This window comes from Lontra canadensis, unplaced genomic scaffold (genome assembly GCF_010015895.1).
Source record: "Lontra canadensis isolate GAN:19392208 unplaced genomic scaffold, GSC_riverotter_1.0 scaffold25, whole genome shotgun sequence".
Lineage (NCBI taxonomy): Eukaryota > Metazoa > Chordata > Mammalia > Carnivora > Mustelidae > Lontra > Lontra canadensis.
In genome coordinates this window covers 1,887,160-1,906,554 of record NW_022631019.1, presented here as the reverse complement: position 1 = coordinate 1,906,554, position 19,395 = coordinate 1,887,160, and the positions used below count along the sequence as shown (strand labels likewise).

General features: G+C 66.5%; 1 protein-coding gene across 1 annotated transcript in view; it reads left to right on the top strand.

Moving 5' to 3' along the window:
- MEGF6 (multiple EGF like domains 6) overlaps positions 1-19,395 on the top strand; it is an 81,737-nt gene that overhangs the window by 48,305 nt on the left and 14,037 nt on the right. Inside the window, exons 6-12 of the mRNA XM_032863218.1 lie at positions 8,335-8,457; positions 15,357-15,482; positions 16,346-16,468; positions 17,501-17,623; positions 17,988-18,125; positions 18,571-18,690; positions 19,007-19,129. Of these exons, the coding sequence (XP_032719109.1) occupies positions 8,335-8,457; positions 15,357-15,482; positions 16,346-16,468; positions 17,501-17,623; positions 17,988-18,125; positions 18,571-18,690; positions 19,007-19,129 (876 nt within the window). The remainder of the gene's footprint in view (positions 1-8,334; positions 8,458-15,356; positions 15,483-16,345; positions 16,469-17,500; positions 17,624-17,987; positions 18,126-18,570; positions 18,691-19,006; positions 19,130-19,395) is intronic.

The following is a 19,395-nucleotide window of genomic DNA, read 5'->3' as shown; positions in this document are numbered from 1 at the left end:
GCCCCATGTCAGGGTCCTGTGACAGGATGGACCCAGCCCTCGGGGAAGTGGGGTGTTTGTGGGGCGGCCCGGGCCCTCACCCCAGCCTGGGTCCTGGCGAAGGAGACCAGTGGCCGCCCAGCTTGGAAAGGAAAGCTGGAGCCGGCCTGCGGGGTGGGGGGACGGGCTCCTCCTGCTGACACAGACATTCCGAGGGGCAGAGGCGCCCAGCCCGCATTTCCGCATCGAGAAAGCATTTCCCCAACAGCTTCCAGACCCCACAGCCTCGGGCCTGGATGCGATTGGCGGCACTGCAGTGGGGGAGGGGCGGCGGGGCGGCCGTGGGCACCGTCTGTACGGCTGGTGGCGTCCCGCACTTGGCGGGCTGCTCCCTGCGCGGCCGGGCCCGAGTCCTCCTGCCGGGCCTCGTGGGGGCTGGAGGCCCAGAGCCCTCCGCGGCCCCCTGGTCCTTCCGGGGCGTACTGCTGGAGCTCATCTCATACCTCGCGTTGTCCCGGGCTGCTGCTCCCAGACTGCTCTGCCCTTGCCAGCCCCCGCCCCCGTCCCCGCGCCGTGCAGGCTGGAATGTATAGCAGTCCGCATGCCAGGGTGGAGGCCGCCCCTCGGTGGGACAAGAGGGCCTGAGCGGTGCTTCCCCGTCAGCTTATCGGGATGGGTAGGCGGCAGTGGGAGCCCCAGGGACATGGCTTTGTGGGATAGGGACTGTCCTGACGTCCCTTGGCTCTTCTCAAGCTGGTGTGGCCAGGTTCCAGGATGCCTTCTGGGCTGTGACTTCATCCACCAGGGAGCAGGGAGGCTGGGTCCCAGGATGCTACCCCTCTGACCCTTGGCTCTGGACGCTGCCGTGGGTCTTGCTGCTTGGCCTGGGGGCAGGGATCTGGTGTGCAGACCCGGCCAGCCGCTTGGGCTGACTCTTACGGACTCTCAGTGCAGCATTCTCTGAATTCGCTTTCCCCATCCTCTCGCATGGCAGCCTGTGATGGTCTCCCTCGTTACAGGCGGGGAGACGAGCACAGAGAGGTTTGTCCCCTTGGTAGCAATCTGGGGGCTGGGCACGGGGAGACCAGCGCCGCCCCACAGAGAGCTGTGTGTGTAGTCTTAAGTTCTCCCGAAGCAACGTTAAAAAATCTAAGAAATCAGGGACATTGATATTAAGGATCTATTTTACTTAACGCCACATATCCAAGTAAAACCACTTACAGGGGAAATTCATGTAAAAAGGACGAAGGCGATTCCTCACTTCTGTATTGTACCAAGAAGCTGGCGTGTTTTACGAGGACGAGTGGCAGCCCCCGTGCTCAGTGGCCTTGGGGGCTTGTGGCCCTGCCTTGGGACACAGAACAAGGCAGAGCCCTTTGCCAGGGTGGGCAGGACTTGGGGGGCTACACGAGGAGACCGAGACCGGTGCCCCCCGCTTCCTGTCTGGCTCTTCCTCCTCCCACGGCCCTGGCCCTGAGAGACATCAGGGTGGGGGCTGCATGGGACTTAGGGACCCCTCGCTAAGGGGGTCCCCAGAAGGGCGCTCTTCTGGCTGTACCCTGGGAGTACCCCAGGCCCTGCTGCCCAGTGGTGAGGGTGACCTCGGAGTCAGAGCTCCCGATGGTGTCCCTCTGCCCCTCCCTGGGACACAGAGCTTGTCTCCATGGCCTCCTGACCCCTGCCTCCTGACTGGTGGCCGCAGATGGGGGGACCTTTGGCTTCCCGTGATCACTGGTCTGTGGCTATTGGAAAATGAGGTTTATACCCCAGTGACAAAGTGCTGCTCCGTGCGGAAGGCGCCACACGGCGATCTGACAGCGTGCCATCCAGGAGACTTAAGGGAATCCCAGGGTGAGAGGCCCGAGTTCAAGGGCTGGTGGGCCGTTCAGACAGCGGACAGGAGAGGGGCTCACCCAGGTGGCGCTGGCAGACAGGCAGGCAGGCCCTAGGCAGGCCCGTTTCTGCCCTGCCAGGCGCCTGGCAGGCAGGGGGCCAATGGGATGGGCTGGCCTCTGTACCGCGGGAGGACTGGGTGAGGCGAGGTGGTGCCTCTCTCCCCGGACCTGGCCCATAGGTGGGCTGCGCAGAGTGCCAGACAGCAGGGCCTTGGCCCAGGTGTTGGCCAGGAGGTGGGGGACTGGCCTACGCAGGGTCCCCGGGTGAGACCTCAGGGGCCGGCAGGGCTTGGGGGTCAGATGCTCATGAGGCCCGTATGCCTAGGTTCTTAGGAGGCTGCCTGCTTGGGACTAAGCTGGAGCCTCAGGCTGTGCCCTTGAGCAAACTGGGGGTTCAGGGCCCTGGGGTTGGATGTGCGTCCGAGGCTCATGTAGCCGGACACCTGGGGCTCGTTGCCCTTGATAGGGAGTCCATTTTTGCTCTGGCCCTCTCCCACCTGTTGCAGGGGTATAGGGACTCCCTCTGGATGCCAGCCCCCGGCCAGGAGAGAACACGACAGTGCAGGGAGCCGGGCCCCGGCTGGGGGCTGCAGGCCTCTTCCCCCAGGTGCCTGGCTCCGACCCACCTCACACTTGGCAGACCCCGGCCCACCTAACTGTCCTTCCGAAACCCCCAGTGGCATTGCCAGGGTGGTCTTCTTTTCTGCCTGGGTGTCTTCCGTGTAGGTGTGGGAACGCATGTGTCCGTGGGCACGCATGTGCCCGCACACGTCTGTGCGGGGCGGGGGGGGGGCTGTGTGTGTCACGTGCGCATCTGCACACGTGGGTCTGTTTGTGCACGTGTCCCCGCCGGTCTGCGGGAGGGTGCCTGTGTGCCCGCGCGGGGCTCCGCGTCGGGGTGCGAGAGCGCGCGCCGCCGGAATGCACGGGGCGAGGGGCGGGGCGAGGGGGCGGAGCGGCCCGCGAGGGCGGGGCGGGGCGGGGGCGGCCCCAGCGCCTGGAGGATTTGGCCTTCACCTGCGGGGGGCGGAGGGAAAGCCGAGAACAAAAAGGCGCGGGGCGGGGCGCCGGTTCAGAGCGCGCCGGGGCCGCAGGGGTGCGCGCAGATCGCCGACCGGCCATGCGAGCGTCCCGGGGCCGCGGGGCCCTGACGGCGCTCTGGTGCCTCGGGCTGCTGGGGGGCCTGGCGCGCGTCGCGGGCACGCACTACCGCTACCTCTGGAGGGGCTGCTGGCCGTGCCACCTGGGCCAGGCCGGCTACTCCGTGAGCGCCGGGGACCGGAGGCCAGGTGGGCGCCGGGCGGACCCTGCGCGGGGTGGGGGCGCCGGGCTCCGCCGCGGACCCCCTTTGCACCTCTTTTGAAGCTAGCGCCGGGGCTGAGAGCGCGGAGGCTGCAGGGAGCAGGGCAGGGGCAGTGCCGCTGGCGGCCGCTTCCTCTGGGACAGGGCCCTTCCTCCCTGAGTCATCGGACCTTCCGTCCCCACCTGACCTGGCTGTGGGGTCTGCTGACAGCCACACGGTCTCTTGACTGGAGGGAAGAGAAGTAGCCCCTTACATTTGCCTGTGGCATGGGGTGGGGGGACATTTCCCCCCGCACTGGCAGCTCATGGTTGGGGGTGGGTCAAGAAAGAAGACAGCTTCAAAGGAGAGCCCTCGGGTCCCTAAGCAAAGTCTGCCCTTCCAGGGTCCCTAGAGCCTGGCCCCTTGGCGGTCGTGTATGGATGTGGCAGGTGCCATCCTTTCCATCACCTTCCCCAAGCATTGGGTGTGTGGTCACCCCCGTGAGCTGCAGAGGGAGCCCCGAGACCCCAGCAGCTCATGGACAGCGGATACACCCTTGTCCGGGTCTGTCCTGCCTCTCCCTGCCCTTCAGATCTGGTACCCGCAGTGGGCCGCCCTCCCCGCAGGAGCACCTCAGATGTGGGGGCCATCATCCTCGGGAACGGGAGGCGGGCCCTCCCCTCCAGACTGGCCCTGGCCCCTGAGTGTGGCTCTGTGCAGGGCACCTGGTCTTCTTGGAGGTACTGGCCATGATCCACTGTCCTCTGGGCCATGTCAGCTGGGTCTCAGGCTGGGTCCCCACGGGGTGGGCAGCCCTCCTCCCACTCAGTGGCTCAAGCACAGCCAGGCCGGTGCTGTCACCGTACTGCTGGTGACCGTAAGCTCCGTGAGGCAGTGTAGCCTCCAGAGGGAGGCTGTGTGGGGCTGGGCTTTGGGGAGCTCCCGCCCAGCTCGGGCCCGCGCGGCCTTGCGGAGAGGAGAGGACGAGGGCCCGTGGATGACAGGGTGATATCTCTGGGCATGAGGACCCTGGGGCATGTTTGGGGGCAAGCAGGATTCTGAACTTGATAACCACGTGAGTGGCCTTCCTGGTGGTGTCCCAGAGGGCCCAGGTTTCCGGGGAAGCATGCACGAGGCTTTGGAGGAAGGGGCTGATGGGGCAGAGAACGTGTCTGCAGGGGGCTGTCTGCTCGACCGGCCTGAGCCCCTGGCCCGGGAGCTGGGGGCGCCTCCATGGGCTCCCCGCGGCATCGAGACTGGCTGCCCAAGGACGACCGGGGGAGTCAGCCCCGTGTCGGCCCGGCGACGTGTCCCCGTGTGCCAGGGTGGGAGGCAGTTTCCATCAGCAGGCCACCAAAGCTCCAGCCACACTGCCCAGCCTGGGGCGGCACCAGCATGCTCCCCGGGCCCGAGGCCTGCTTGTTTCCTGGGCCCCCGGCTGCGCCCCGTGCGGGCGTGAGCTGCACCGGACGCGTGGCAGCTGGGCCTCAGGCTGCCCAGGGCCGGGGGTTGTGCTCCAGGCTCTGGTCCCGGGTTCCATGGGCTCAGCCTGGGAGGCTCGGGGCCTTCAAGCTATCTTTCAGAGACCCCTGGGGTCGGGGGGCACCCAAGCCCCCCTCTGTGCTGTCTGCAAGAGGGATATCTTCTCTGTAGTTCCAGGGCCTGAGGTGTCAGTGCCCAGTTTGGGGTGACTCAGGGCACTGGTCCCATGGCAGGAAGCACCGTGTGAGGGCAAGTGTTGGCTGGAGAGAGCAGGCCCGTGGGACGGGCCCTGGGGAGGGCATCCATCCCCCAGAGAGCACAGGGGACCTCACTGGGGAGCGGGGGGGCAGGAAGCCGGGCTGGACAGAGGCCCCGTGCCTCCCCATCTCTTTCTCCCTGACGTCCTGTCCCCACCTTTAAGGGCCTCGTGATGACTGTGGGCCCACCTGCAAAGTCCCTTTAGCTGGCGAGGCTCCAGGGATTAGACTGCGGACCCTTTTGGGGGCCGTTACTCAGCTGACCCCGCTCTCCTTAAAGACACTGAGCCTGTGGCTCTCAGTCCCAGCCACAGCCACCGGGTCAGCTGCTGCAGGTGGCTGGAGTCGGCGGAGGACAGCGACCCCCACGTGGCCGACTTGGGAGCCAGGCAGGCAGGGTGAGGGACGCGGGTCCTGCATGGCTTCCTGAGGGTCGGTCTCCTCCTCAAAGGGGCCCCGGCAGGAGGTCGGGTGGCCTCGTGCCCCGCTGCTCTTCCGCAGGCCTCCCTTGCCCGGAGGGCTGAAGGGGGAGGCCTTGAGCTGCCTGCTGCGTCCTGATGCCCGCGAGGCTGACAGTGCCCCAGGGGCCCTGGAAGAGGTGTCTGAGCATCACTGTGCCTGCTGGGCCACGGCTCACAGACGCTGTCCCCTCCGGGGCCGGGTCGCCGATCACCAGGGAGGGCAGGTCCGGGGGCCACTGGAGAGCTTGGGGCTGCCGTCCGTGTGCCAGCCCCTCCCACCGGGGCCGCCGTGGGAGATGGCTTGCAGACGTGGCCCTGTGCGTCTTAGCAAGGAGCAGGCTTTCTGTCCGCTGGTGTGGACACTTGAGTCTGAATGTTCCTGTGTGGGCAGCAGGAGGCCCCAAAGAACAGTGGTCACATGGGCGGGGGTGGGAGCCAGGCCGGAGGTTGGAGGGACCCTGCTGGCTGACGGCGGCCTCCTGCCTGTGCCTCCCCCGAGTGCTTCATCCCAGACTGTCCATTTGCTGTCCTTGCGGCCCAAAGGGCTGCTGGGCTGGCCGAGGGGTTGACGCTGTCCTGGGCTCCCCTTGTGTCCCAGACGGCTTGCTCAGACCTGCCTGGGAGCTGCTGGAGGATCTGGCTGCCCAGCCAAGTGTCTGAGCAGCCTCTCCCCCCGCTGGGGTCTGGAGTGAGCCGAGCGTGATTATGAGCTGCTGGCCGAGAGCAGGGTACCAGGAAGCCAGTGTCCATGCCCCCCAGCGTCCCTGCCCACCTGCACTCCCGGCCCCAGGGCCACATCAGGAGCACAGCAGCCACTGGAGTGATGCCTGGCAGGGTTGGTCTGGACACTGAGGCTGCCGTCCACCCCGCCGCCCCCACAGACAGCACATACCTGGCCTGTCTTCCCTGAACATTCCCTAAGTGCCTACTACGTGCCTGGGGCCACGTCCCCCTCGGTTGCATCTTTACCTCCTCTCTGAGCCCCCGTGGGGGGTTGCCCGCACCTCCCTTCCAACCACTTGCCACCCAGCTGACTCTCCCGCAAGAGAGCCCTGGGTCCCTCTGTCCCCTACCCTCCTGGGGACTCTGCTGGGGCCTTTTGACCTCTGCCTTCAGGTGTCTTCCCGAGAACCACCCGAGTCCATCCTGAGAAAGCTCCAGGCTGCCACGGGCAGAAGAGAGCCTCCCTGCGTCTTTGGGCCTCTCCCCAAGGCGCTTGGCCCGGCCCTGGGGGTCTCCAGGCTGACCCGGTCTGTGTCCGCAGCAGAGGCCCTGGTCTCCTGGAGTTGGTTTGATGTCATTTCTGGGGCTCCAGGTCTGTTCTCCGCATGTGGGCTGGTGGCAAGGTTCCCGTGTGTGTGGGAAGCAGGGGATGGCCAGGGGGAGCCTCACCCTGATGCCCACCTTCGGCACCCTTCACAGGCGGCCTCAGATGGCTGGCATTTTAGGAGAATGGAAGCTGAGTGTTTTCACCGGAGGGAACCAGAGGCTGGAGTCGTGCCTTGTCGATGTCGGAGTGGAGCGTCTGTGTGTCTGTCTCCCTGCTTTTGTGGTTGGGGAGGCTGGCGTCTGAGAAATGTGGACTGGCCTGAGGCCCGGCATGGGCTTCCAGCCCTGTGCCTGGTGTGCTGGGGGCCCCCGTGTCTGCAGCAGCTCCCTCCCTTAGTCTCCGGGTCTCCCACACAGTTGTGTCCCTCCTGGCGTTAACCATGCACACAGGTGTCTCAGCAGCCTGTTCTGACCACTTCCGTCGCTGCCCAGCCTCCCCAGGGGCCTGGGTTGGTGGACGGAAGTCTGGAGGGAGGGATGGGAGGTAAGGGCAGCTCCCAACTTCCCTGTGTCTCTGCGTTCCTGCAGGAGGAGGTGACCCTCCTGGGGTGCAGGCCTGCGGGCCCCCGGCTTTGGGGAGGGTCTTCCTCCTTCTCCAGTTCTTAGCTGGGCTCCTGGGGTGGCCCCCCAGGGCCTTTGGGCTGGCCTCATCTACTCCTGGTTCGCACTTCCTCTGTGGCCTGGGGTGCTGTGGGCATGTGTGCTGCTCTGGTGGCTGGTGGTCTCGGATGGAAGGTGTTCTCCCAGCAGTGCCTGGGACCTCCATGACGTCCTGTCCTGGGGATGTTGCTGGTGGTCTCCCGTCCCTCTGGCATGGGGAGGCCCCAGGAGACCCAGGCAGATATCACCCACGTTAGTTTCCCGGGACCAAAACAAATACAACAGTAGATGTTGATCCTCTGACTGTTTTGGAGGCTGGAAGTCCAACGTTAAGGTGCCAGCAGCTCCCTCCGAAGCCCCCAGGGGAGACCCCTCCTTCTCTCGTCCTTCCAGCCTCTTGTGGCCCCACCTGGTTCCTAGGCTGTGGCCCCCTCATTCCCACCTCTGCCTCCCCGCGTGTCTCCTGTGAGGACCCTGGTTGCTGGATGGAGCCCCCCCAGCCAGCGTGGGTAACTAATTGCATCTGCCTCTGAAGGTCACGTTCTGAGGCTCCGCATGGATGTGAATTTGAGGGGACGCTGTTCAGGCCTCCTCTCCCCTAGCCACAGCCCGAACAAAGGCATCTCGTGCCTTACTGGCTTTTCCTTTTGGGCTCACGGGTCCCAGAGCAGCAGCCGCCCTGTCCTGAAAGTATTTCCAGATCTGGACCTTCAGGGTAGAGCACGAGCCCCAGGTTCAGTCTCAAAAGGCCTGAGAAGCTGCCCCCCCCCCCCCACCAGCCCAGTGCCCTCTGCAGCCGCTGCCTTGTCCAGACCACTGCTCCCTGTGTTGTGTCTGACCCCCAGGGCTCCCCACGTTCTGGCCACCCCGAGGTGGCGGCTCTTCCCCCCAAGCAGGCTGGCTGGGTGTGGGGGGGGGCCCTGCCTTCTCCCCACTCTGCTCCAGCAAGCGTGGGCTCGGAGCGTGGGCACCTGAGCGGGGTTCCACTGTGAGGGCGCCTGGATCGGGGTCCCTGGGGCGGCTAACCCTTGGCCCGTGTCCCTGTCCAGATGTGGATGAGTGCCAAGTGCACAACGGCGGCTGTCAGCACAGATGTGTGAACACACCAGGCTCTTACTTCTGCGAGTGCAAGCCCGGGTTCCGGCTCCACGCGGACGGCAGGACCTGCTTGGGTAAGTGCCTGGCTGCCCCCCACCCCGGCTCTGTGCCACCTCCCCGCCCGGGTTCCTGGCCTCAGCGGTGCCCCCACCATCCTGGCTGGGCCCACCGGGGTGGGGCGGGGGTCCCCATCCTCCTAGACCTGCTCAGGGGCTTGTCCTGCTGCGTGTGTGCTTCCCCTTGGGGCCCTGGCTGGCCTGTCATGGGGCAGTGCGCCCTCCTGAGTCCCCAGGGCCTGGCTCCCCCATGCTGAGGCCAGACCCTGTGACCCTGGGGTGCAGAGGCCATGTTCCTGGGGTTCCTCTCTCGACTTGGGGAGGAGCCCTTGGGTCAGCACTCTCTGGAGGGCTCTCCCAGCCGAAGCTGTGGTGCTGGGTCAGCAGGGGCCCAGGGCCCAGGGACCAAACTTGGGGGCGACTTCGGTGAGGGCTGGGTGGGGGCGGCTGGTGAGGGCAGGGGCAGGGCCATCATGAGGCCACTCTTGGCCTGCAGAGCTGGGGTTCCTGGGCCCTGGTCCCCCCACCCCAGCCTTGGGAAGCTTAGGGGGTTGGGCTGTGGCAGGTCGGGAAGAGGGAGCCGAGAAGCAGGACCCCAACCCGCACTTCCTCTGCAGGGCCTTTGTCTGTGGGGAGTAGACTTGTTGGAGGTGCCCTGGCCACAGCGTGCTGTCCCTGCAAGCATGGAGGGCTGCCGGGGTGAAGGGGACGGTGCCGGGTGCCCACTGAGGTGGAGGGTGGAGGGGCTGCAGGCCGGGGTCTGGTGCTGAGCCCTCTGCTCGCTGCCCCCCCGCCTTGCCCCTCTCCTGCCTGGCTCTGGACGCAGGGGCCCAGGGCCCGGGGCTGCTGTGTCTGGGAGGCCATGTGATGGTCATTCTTGGGGGGCTGGTGCGGGACGCCCCTCGTTTCCACCCCGGAGGTGCGGAGTGGGCCCGGCAGGCTGCGAGTGGCCTCATTCCTGCACGCTGTGCTGCGATGTGGCAGGGCGGCCCGCCAGCCCCGGGGGGCCTCCGGGCACACACACTCTCACATGTCCGGGCGCCGCTCGGGGAGGGAGGCAGCTGCTCTGCCGTTTCTCTGGGTCGGGAAGTGGAAACAGATGTGGGAAGTGTTGTAATGTGCTTCCAGACAGACCCAGTGGGGGTTGCGGCCCCCAGTTGGGGGTTAGGGGAGGGGACTTCTGGGAGCCTGCTGGTTCCCCCAGGCCCCTGGACATCCCGGAGAAGGTTGTCCCTGGGGCCCGGGCCATGGTGGGCTGGGCTCGGCCTGGGGGGTGCCCACTGTCCCCTCCCTGCTGGGGGCTCCCCCGTGAGGGGCCTGGGGCTGGGACGCCCCCCCCCCCACGTCTCTCTGGTCTCATCTGCTGGTGATGCCTTCCCTGGGGTGTCTGCTGGCAGGAATGCCCGCTAGTGTTGGGTGAACAGCAGGCCGGGCCATGGAGGGACGGGTCGTGGTCTCGGAGACTGTCCTTCAGCTGCCAGCTGCGGGAGGCCTGGAGGGGCGCCCCTCGTTCTTGCCCCGGTCCCCAGCCCACCCTGGCTGCGCCGGAGCTCTTCCCGGGCGCCCTCCCTGCCTGTGCTCCAGGTGCAGAGGTCTCCGTCTGTGGTATTGGCTTATCTCAAACATCTCTTCGGGGTCTGCCGCCAGGGCTCCTGGGCATGGTCTGCACAGCCTGGCAGGAGGCTGTTGGGACCTCACGGCCGCTCAGCGGGCAGCCCCAACACCGTGCTCCCAGGCCGGCCCCCCGCTCTCTCGGAGCTGGTGCCCACCTCCTGGCTGCTCCCCGTTGCTGGGAGTGGTTTCCTCAAGGCTGTTGTTGGGCCTCCCCCTCTCGACTGGAACCCCCAGCAGGACGTGCTTGGTGCCCCACTTACCTGCACACGTCTGGCTCTTTTTGGTGGCTTCTTTGTACCAGGAGCTCCTGGGAGCTCCCGGGAGCTGAAGCGTTACTAGGGTGCAGGCCGGGACCCAGGGCCCCCCGGGGGGTGGGGTCTGGAGTTGGGGTGGGTGTGTCAGGCTTGGTTCCCTGGGAGCTGCCCTTTCTGGAGGGGCCTGGGCCTTGCTGAGAAACTTCCGGAGTGGACAGTCCTCCCCAGGGAGCTTCCTCGCAGGCAGAGTGGAAAGTGTTTGATCTTCTCGCTAATGCACCCCTTTTGGTGTCTGGGGGCCCTGCCCAGCCGCAGCGGTGTCCTTGGGTGGGCAGGCGGGGACGAGCAGCTTCCAGGTGGGGGCCTGGTGGAGGGCATTGCTGGACCCTCCACGGGCTCTGAGTGGGGGAGCTGGACTTCCTGCCACTGAGAACTGTGGGGCCTGTCCCCTCTGCTCTGGGATTCCCAGGGTACAGGACACGGGGAGGAACTGGGCCTTCTCTAACCGAGGTTTACGGGGCGCCCTCAGAGCTCAGACCACCCTAGGGCTACAGGATGCTCACAGTGGGAATTGGGATAGGAATCCCGCGCCCCCAGCGGGGCCCAGCTGCACAGCTGGAATACAGCTGCTCTGGAACCCCTCCCCTGGGGCCTGCTGGGAGCCTCTTCTGGGGGAGGGGTGCCGGGAGCTCCCCTGGGACTTTGCAGCCTGGCAGAAAACAGCCCCAGGCACCCACTCCCGTCTAGCAGCTGGGAGTAAGAATTACGGAGAGAGCTGGAGGTTGGGGTGGAGAAGGAGCTCCCCCTGCAATATGACTGTCGTTCCTGTGATGCCATGTCACGGGGTCCTGAGGGATGTCGGAAGTCCTCAAAGGCACATTTGAGTGGGGGCCTTGAAACACACAAGGGGGGCCTTGAAACACTGTGGAACTTGCCTCCGAGGCAGGGAGAGGACAGGAAATGCACAGCTTTCTCCCATCTCTCCTTTCTAGAAGGTCTAATGAAAATAAAACACAAAAAGGTTTCCATTCTTCCAAAAGAGAATTTGCAAGAAGGACTTCACCACCATCAGCCCCGGAGCACCACCCACTGAGCCTGGGCCCTGAAGAAGGGGACGTAGCCTGGCATCTGGCATCATGGGGCTCTCCATGGCCAGGGAGCCTTTGTGGATGTGTCCTCCAGCCTTGGGGTTGGGAAGAGCAGGGCCTAGTGTTAGTCTGCCCTGCTTGTCACCCTTGGGCCACGGAGCTGGCCTCTTCTCTTTCCCGACTCGGGGCTTAGGGCCTGCAAGTGGTTTGATCAGGGGACGTGTTTAGGGAGGGCGTTCTTGCTTCTCTGTGACATCTCGAGGAGATCCAGCCCGCGAACCCATGGAGAGCCGCCGCTGGGCACTTTAACACTTGGGCCTGGGAAGCCCACTTCCCCTGGGCAGCTGGGCTCCCAGACACCTGTCCCGTGGTCCCTTCTGGATCCTGCTCTTGGACGTGGATGCTTCTCCACATCCCCTTAGGCAAGTAGGACCTCGGGGGGTCCCTGTGATATCACCCTCCAGTAGCGGGTCCCGTGTGATGCCCTGGGCCAACCACTTGGAAGACCTGGGCTCTCCATCCTCCCCCCCCAACCTTGGCCTCTGCCCCTATGGCCTTTTGGACTCCTGCCCGCCCCCCCAAATTGTGCTGGCAGCATGCACTCCCCACCCCCTTCACCAGTAACTAGATGTCCTGGTTCCCTCTCCTAGGAGTCCCATGGGCCCATGGTGCCCACGGCGTGGGGGAGGGGCTCCCCAGCTCTGCCTTTCCCTGGGCCTTGGGGCAGTCTCTTACCCTGCCAGGCCAGGGTGTCTCCCAGTGAGGGGGCAGGGAGGGGAGTCCCCAGGGAGGCCGCGTGGCCCCGCTGGAGGGCCCAGGCAGCAGGAAGGTGGAGATCTCCAGGCTTGTCTCCAGCCCCATCCCCGCAGAGTTGTGCCATTCTGAGAACGTTCTCCAGTGGCCCCCAACCCCCAACCCCGCAGGCTGTGGCTGCTAGAAGTCGCCTTCCTAGCCCCGAGGGGCCCGTGGGCAGGGGAGCCGGGGCGTGCAGCGGGAAGGGCTGGAGCCAGGTGTGGGGTCCGGCGGCTAGGCTGCAGGAACAGCCTGTGTGTCACACCTTTGCTTTACCCCGAGGTGGGAGGTGTGAGCCGGCAGTTGGCATGGCCTGGGTCCTGCCCCCCCCCCCCCCCCCCGTGGCTGTCTCTCCCTGGCTCGGACTCCAGAGTGGTGGCGGCTGGTGGGTGTGTGGTCTGTGACAAGGCTGGCCCAGCCCCTGGCACGGGGATGAGCGTGGTCACTTGCAGAGCCGCAATTCCTCATGGCCGCCTGCCGTGCGGGAGCCCCAGCCGGGGTCGGGGAGCAGGACGGCACGCACACGGCCGAGGACCTGGCCACCCCTGCCTGGAGGGATGGGGTGGGCAGAGCCCGAGTGAGTCTCCCCTTCTGCCCTGCCATGCTGGCCGTGTGCCCAACAGAGGGCTTTCCAGAAGGAAGGACCCTGTGGGTGGCCTCTGGCCACACGTGGGAGGCTCTTGGGACCTAGAAACCAAGCCAGTCCGAGGGCCGTAATTACCAAACCCCGTGAAGGCAGCGGGGACCAGAGCCGCCCCAGCCTGCCCAGAAACCACGGCGCTGGGTGTGGAGGCAGCTGCAGAGCCGGCCGGTGGCCTCGGCGTGCTGCTCACAGCAATGCCCTCCCGCGGGTGGCCGGCCGGGCAGAGTCGCCGCCACCGCCCCACCTGCCGCCCCACCTCCGAGTCACTGCGATGCCCCCGGGTCCGAGTCCGTGCTCAGGTCTCCGGGCTGTCCCTGTGCCTGCACCCGCAGAGACCCTGGGGCGCGGGCAGAACGAGCCCTCCCCCTTCTCCCCCGCCGCATGTCCCTGCCTCCAGCTCAGGTAGCCCCAGCGCCTTCGTGAGTGGACGCCTTGCCTGCAGGCCCCTGGGGTGCCCGGGTGGTGGCGGCCTCTGCTGGCAGGAGGCAGGCTTGCAGCCCAGCTCCTGGAAGCCGCCTGCATCGGGGGCTGGAGCCGGGGGTCCCGGAAGGCCCAGAGGGAAGGTCTGTCAGCTCAGGGCCCTGTAACATGTCCCGCCACAGAGTGGCTTGAAGAACAGAAATCTATTTTCTCGCCGCTCTGGAGGCGGGAAGTTCCAGATCATGGTGCCGGCCAGTGGGTTTGCTGGTGGGGGGCCCCCTTCCTGGCAGCCCCTCTTCCCGTGGCCTCCTGCGGCGGAGAGAGAGACGCAGAGATACAGAGATCTCACGTCCCTTCTTATAAGGACACAGGTTCTGCTGGATCAGGGCGGCACCTGTATGACCTCATAAAACCTAACTTTTCTCCACGAAAGCTCTGCCTCCGAGTTCATTCACATCGGGGGTTCAATTCTAGGGGTACGCCAGTAAATCTCAGAGGGCCGCGAGCACGCGCCCCGGACCTCCTGTTTCTGCCAGGCTCTCAGCTTTGCTGCAGGTCCGAGCGGGGTCCCGATCGGCGGGAGTGCCTGGGCTGGGAAGTGGATTCCACGGCTGGGTTTTGAAGTGACCCGAGGGGCCTGGAACCCTCCCCACCAGCTCTGGGCACTGGCCACACCCAAGCCAGCCCCTCCCTGAGCTGCACAGCCCAGTGCCCGAGAAAAATCTGTCGATGAGCTTTCCGGGAACCCGTGGCCCGGGTGTGCGGTATGACACGGGGCTTGGCTCCCCGTGCACACAACTTGGGAGCATCGGGAGGTTAGGACTCGTTTGGCATAGCACGGGTGGGAGCCTGGGCTCCCTCTGCTTGCTGCCTCCCCCCCTCAACCCAGTGATTTCTTCCCCGCATGCTGCCCTGGGCCAGGTGCCTGATTGTCCCTGGGCCTGACTTGGGGGCTTAGCCTGGCAGGGGTGGCTCCTGGGCCCTCCTGGGTCCTCCTCCCTGTCCTGCCGGCCCCCTGCCCTGTGCTCCACGACCCTCTCTCTGTGTGCCTGTCCCACCCTGTCAGGCGGGGCGCTGGTGCCCGTGATGAGTCTCAAGCGGGGATGCTGCTGGAGTCGGGAACCCAAACAGCCCGGGACTGCGGGGGCTCAGCTCATGCTTGGAAACGTCCGAGTGATGGCGGTGGCTGAAATGGAGCGTGTCGGCGCGGATTCAGGGGTGGCAGCTGGGGAAGGGGCTTCGCGGCTGGGGGACAGCAGACAGTGGCTGCCCTGCCGCCCTTGCTTGGGCCCAGGCCTCACGTCTCTGCCGCTCTGCTGTGCACAGGCCAGCTGCAGCAGGAGACACAGCCGATGCGGCCACCCTCGTGTCCTCCCTGGGCGCGGCCCCGTAGGGCTGGGACCCTCGGCAGGGGCTCCCTGACCCCGTGTCTCCTCACGTAAAGAAAGTGGGCGCTCTCCTGAGTGCTGTGCTCCGGATTGCCCAAACCCGCTTGCCCTGTCTTGAAGGGAGTTCTTTCTGCCTTCTGCGTGGTCTCGGTGTCCTCAGAGACCTGGGGCCACACGCCTAGTGGCCGCCCCTTGGCACTGCCAGGCCTGCCGCTCCTGCTCCCCACAGAAACCGCTCCCTCGGAGCTGGAGGCCAGGCTTCTGGGCCGCAGTGGCCCTCCGTGGCAGCCCCACACATGCCTGCCCTGACCCGATAGGTGACCCGATAGGAGAGGGAAGCATCCGAGCCTCACTGCCCACAGCCGGCCTGCTGCCTCCTCCGGGAGCCTCCCAGGCTGCCTGGCCTCTGGCCTTGGAAGCGCCGGTTCTCAGTGGGGCCCCGTGTGGTGTTCTCCATGGTGGGTGATGCCGGCTGGCCCCGGAGGGGCCCGTCTACACCCAGTCTTCAGGCATGCGGGCCGAGCCGCGAAGCCAGGCCTGTGAACCCTATAGGAACGGCGTGTGTCTCGAAGTCCTGCTTCTGGCACAGAGACAGAAAGGAAAGAGGCGTGGGGGGTCCTGAAGGATTCTGCAGGAGGTGGTCGGAGCCCGATGAGGGTGGGTCCCCCGGCTGGTCATCCCCCTGGGCTGTATCCACCACTCCTGTCTGTGTCCCCAGCCATAAACTCCTGTGCCATGGGGAATGGGGGCTGCCAGCATGAGTGTGTCCAGCTCACGGTGACTCGGCACCGCTGCCAGTGCCGCCCCGAGTTCCAGCTCCAGGAGGATGGAAAGCGCTGTGTCCGTGAGTGTGCCGCCCTGGAGATGGGCGCTGGGGCTGGGACTCCCACTGGGACTCCCCTGCTCCCCAGGCCACACACCCACCTGGGAACCCTGAAGCCTGAGCCCCAGGCATAGATCCTGGGCTGGCCTTCCTGCGTGGCCTCTGGGACTGGAAGCAGGACCTGGGGGAGGCAGGGCCCCTTGGGTGGTGGGGCACCGTCTGGCCCCAGTGGGTGTGGTGGGGAAGCCCCTTAGGCTGTGCTCTGGGATCATGCATCTGCTGGGGGCAGGAAGCCCGGGATGGGGCGTGTGGGGGATGGGGCAAGGAAGGCCATCCTGAGTGTTTCTCAGTTCTCACACCGTCCTAGGCTCCGTGTGGGCATGTGGGACCCAGGTCCCGGCCCTCCTGGATGGGAGACACAGGCAGGGCCCCACTTGGCCTCTTGCTCTGGGGTCTCAGGCCTGCCTGTCATGGGAGGAGGAGCTTTGCTGATGGAGATGGTAGGGCAGGCTCGGGGTCTGCGAGATGTGGAAGTGGGGGGCCGTGCTGGAATGAGGCAAGTACTGAGAGTACCCCCCAGCACACACACACCTGGCCTCAGGGTCCCAGGCCAGAGTAAGGGTGGCCCTGAGGGCTAAGCAGTGGGGGACAGTGGCATGGGGCTGCAGGGCTGGGGGCCTCAGGACTCCTTAGGTCTGAGTAGGAGGAGGCTCCGGAGGACTTGGGGTGTCTTGGAGGTTCCCACATTGGGGAGAGGGGGACCCCTGCTGAGCCCATTAGACTGGAGCCCCCAGGGACAAGAGCCCTGGTGGGGGATTCAGGAGAGGCCTGGGCACCCCAGATCTGCTGCAGCCCCAATATTCCCTCTGGGCCTGTGACTGCAGGGAGGAACCCGTGCGCGGAGAGGAACGGTGGCTGCTCGCACACGTGCCAGGCGCGCCACGGCCTCGCCCACTGTGAGTGCCACGCGGGCTTCCTGCTGGCAGCCGACCGCAGGTCCTGTGAAGGTGAGGTGCCCCCCCTCAGGCCCCAGCTGGGCTCTGCACCCCTCCTTGGGCGGGGGACGGGGAGGGGACAGGGGCACACTCAAGGAGCCCAAGTCTCACTCCGGCAGAAGCAAGCGGACGGTCTTGGGCGGTTTCTCAGTGGTTATGGTATCAGCTTCGTGGTATGTGGTCATCAGGGAAGCCGGGGGAGGCCGCGGAGAGAAGGCAGGGAGCATCACTGAGCCCCAGGAGCTCCCTGAGCGGCTTCTAGATGTTTCTACGGCTGTGGTTAGCGTGCACGGAGAATCAGGTCCCAGCCGGGTGCTGCTCTCTGGAAGGTGCTCCTTCATGCCTTGCTTTGAGGGCGCGGGCTGCGCAGGCTGCCACGTGTCTTACCCCGTCAGAGGAGTCTGGGGGGTCTTGCGCGTCCCCCATCACTGTCGGGGTGCGTCCAGGGCAGACGGTGGCCATTTCCCTAGGCGTTCCAGGTGGGGGTCTGAGCGCAAGCCCCACGGCTCCAACCCCGGGAAGGATCATTTCAGGCGCCCTGCATGCGGGGGCTGCGGCGGGCTCAGCAGGAGACCGGGCCGAGGGTCAGCTTCACCCCGAGGACCTCAGGGGGTGACCAAAAGCAGTGCTGGGGATCAGGCCCTCCCAGCCAGTGCTGCGGGCGGGACGCTGATGATGGCCCCTGGTGTCCGCGGCCCCTACCAGCAGGCCATGGAAAGGCCCCCCCAGGGGCCGGCCCGAGACCCGGCCTGGTGGCTGGGGCGGCGCGGCCAAGGGAGGTGGGCTCAGATGGACCCCCTTGCCCGATGCTGCTGGTCCAGACCTGTGTTCTCCTCGCTCTGAGAAGGAGCCAGGTTCTGACCCTGAGGGCTGTTGATGAGAACGCCAAGCTCGGAGGGCATCTTGGGGCGGGAAGTGGGGAGAGAGCCCTGGGTCTGAGCCCCGAGCCCCACTGGGACCCCTCCACCCTGAGGCCTCCACTGGGGGCCGCACCTCCCAGAGGCCTCCGTCTCGAGAGCCCCCCGCTCGATCTCTCCCGTGCAGATGTGGACGAGTGTGCTACAGGGCAGGCCCAGTGTGCCCACGGCTGCCTCAACACCCAGGGCTCCTTCACGTGCGTCTGCCACGCTGGCTACGAGCTGGGCGCTGACGGCCGCCAGTGCTACCGTGAGTGGACAATGGGCAGGCGCGGGCATCCCAGGCTGTGGAGGGACTTGGAAGCAGTGACACAGGCCCCCCGACCTCACGGGCACTGGCGTGCTGGGGCCGGGCCAAGGGGATGAGCTCTCCGGTCATCTAGGGGCAGTGCTGGGTGTGGGGGCTGAGGTGGGCCCAGGGCGGCAGGGGGTATGTGTAGGGGAGTGGGGTTTGGGGCGGAACATTCCAGAACCCGCCCAGCCCAGGAGCTGGGGGCCACCCATTTCCTGATAGGATGGGCCTGGGGGCTGCAGGCTGGCTGCTGGGTTTGGGGGTACTGTGGGGGGCTCACCAGGACCCCTTCCCACGTCCCTGCTTGTGGGTCTCCCGGCAGGTATCGAGATGGAAATTGTGAACAGCTGTGAGGCAGACAACGGGGGCTGCTCACACGGCTGTAGCCACAGCAGTGCGGGGCCGCTGTGCACCTGCCCCCGTGGTTACGAGCTGGACGAGGACCAGAAGACCTGCATCGGTGCGCGGCGGCGACCTGCCCACAGTCCCTTGCCCCCAGGCTGTGCCTCGGCGTGATGCTGTGACTCCACAGCTCCCACTGGGTCCCCTCCCTGGGCTACTCGCTCTGCCGGGGGCTGGGCGGAGGGTGGGCCCTGCTGAGCACCTGGCCCCCGCGCCCCGTCGGCCCCGTGTCACTGAATGCCCCGGTTGCTGGCAGTGGCGCCTGGAGCCCTGCAAGGTGTGCGGGTCCTTTCTTCGGAGGGTACTGCTGTGAGACGGACTCCCCAGCATGCTGCAGCCCCCAGTCTGGTCCCCACAGCTGGCAGGGCTGCCCCAGGGCCGCGGCGTGAGTCCCGTGTGTCCCTGGGGCCAGATGCATGGCAGTGTGTGCGAGGCCCGTGTGCTGTGGGCGTGGGAGGGCATGCACGTGGGCAGGTGCCACGGCCCTGGTGTGTGTCCTGCAGACGTGGACGACTGTGCGGCCTCCCCGTGCTGCCAGCAGGCCTGTACCAACAGTCCCGGTGGGTACGAGTGTGGCTGCTACGCCGGCTACCGGCTCAGCACTGACGGCTGCGGGTGTGAGGGTGAGCAGGTGCAGGGGGGCTGAGCGTGGGGGTGAGAGGGGCCCTACCCGTGCCCCGCCCCAGGGCCCTGCTTGGACACCCGCTTCTGCAGCTTGGACACCCTGCCACCTGCCTGTGCCCATCCCCCCACACTGGTCCATTGGGCGCAGGCTGGCTGGCGTCTGCCGTCATCCTGACGCTGGGCATCGGAGGACTGCCGTGGAGGTGGCCTCCCGGAATGGCTCTGGCCTCAGTCCAGTGGGTGGGGGCCGGGTAGGAGGGCACTGCTTCCCCGACCCCAGAGGATAGGCCCCCGCAGCCCCGGGTTTGTCCGCAGATGTGGACGAGTGTGCGTCCGGCCGCGGCGGCTGTGAGCACCACTGCACCAACCTGGTGGGCTCCTTCCAGTGCTCGTGTGCGGCCGGCTTCCGGCTGGAAGAGGACCGCAGGGGCTGTGCCCGTGAGTCTGCGCCCCTCCCCACAGGGACCCAGCCCTCTAGCTCCTGCTCCGGGCGCCCCTTCTCTTCCCTCCCGCTGCGGCTGGCCTGGGGCAGCAGGTGGGGGAGGGGCTAGCCATCCGCACCCTGCAGGGCAGGGAGCTGCCCGCGGTGTCCTGGGTGGTCCAGCTCCTGCCCTGTGCAGGTGACACGAGGGACGGAGGACAGTGTCCAAGGGGAAGAGAGCTGCCGCACCCCCACCTCCCTGTCCCTCAGGAGGGTAGCTGGG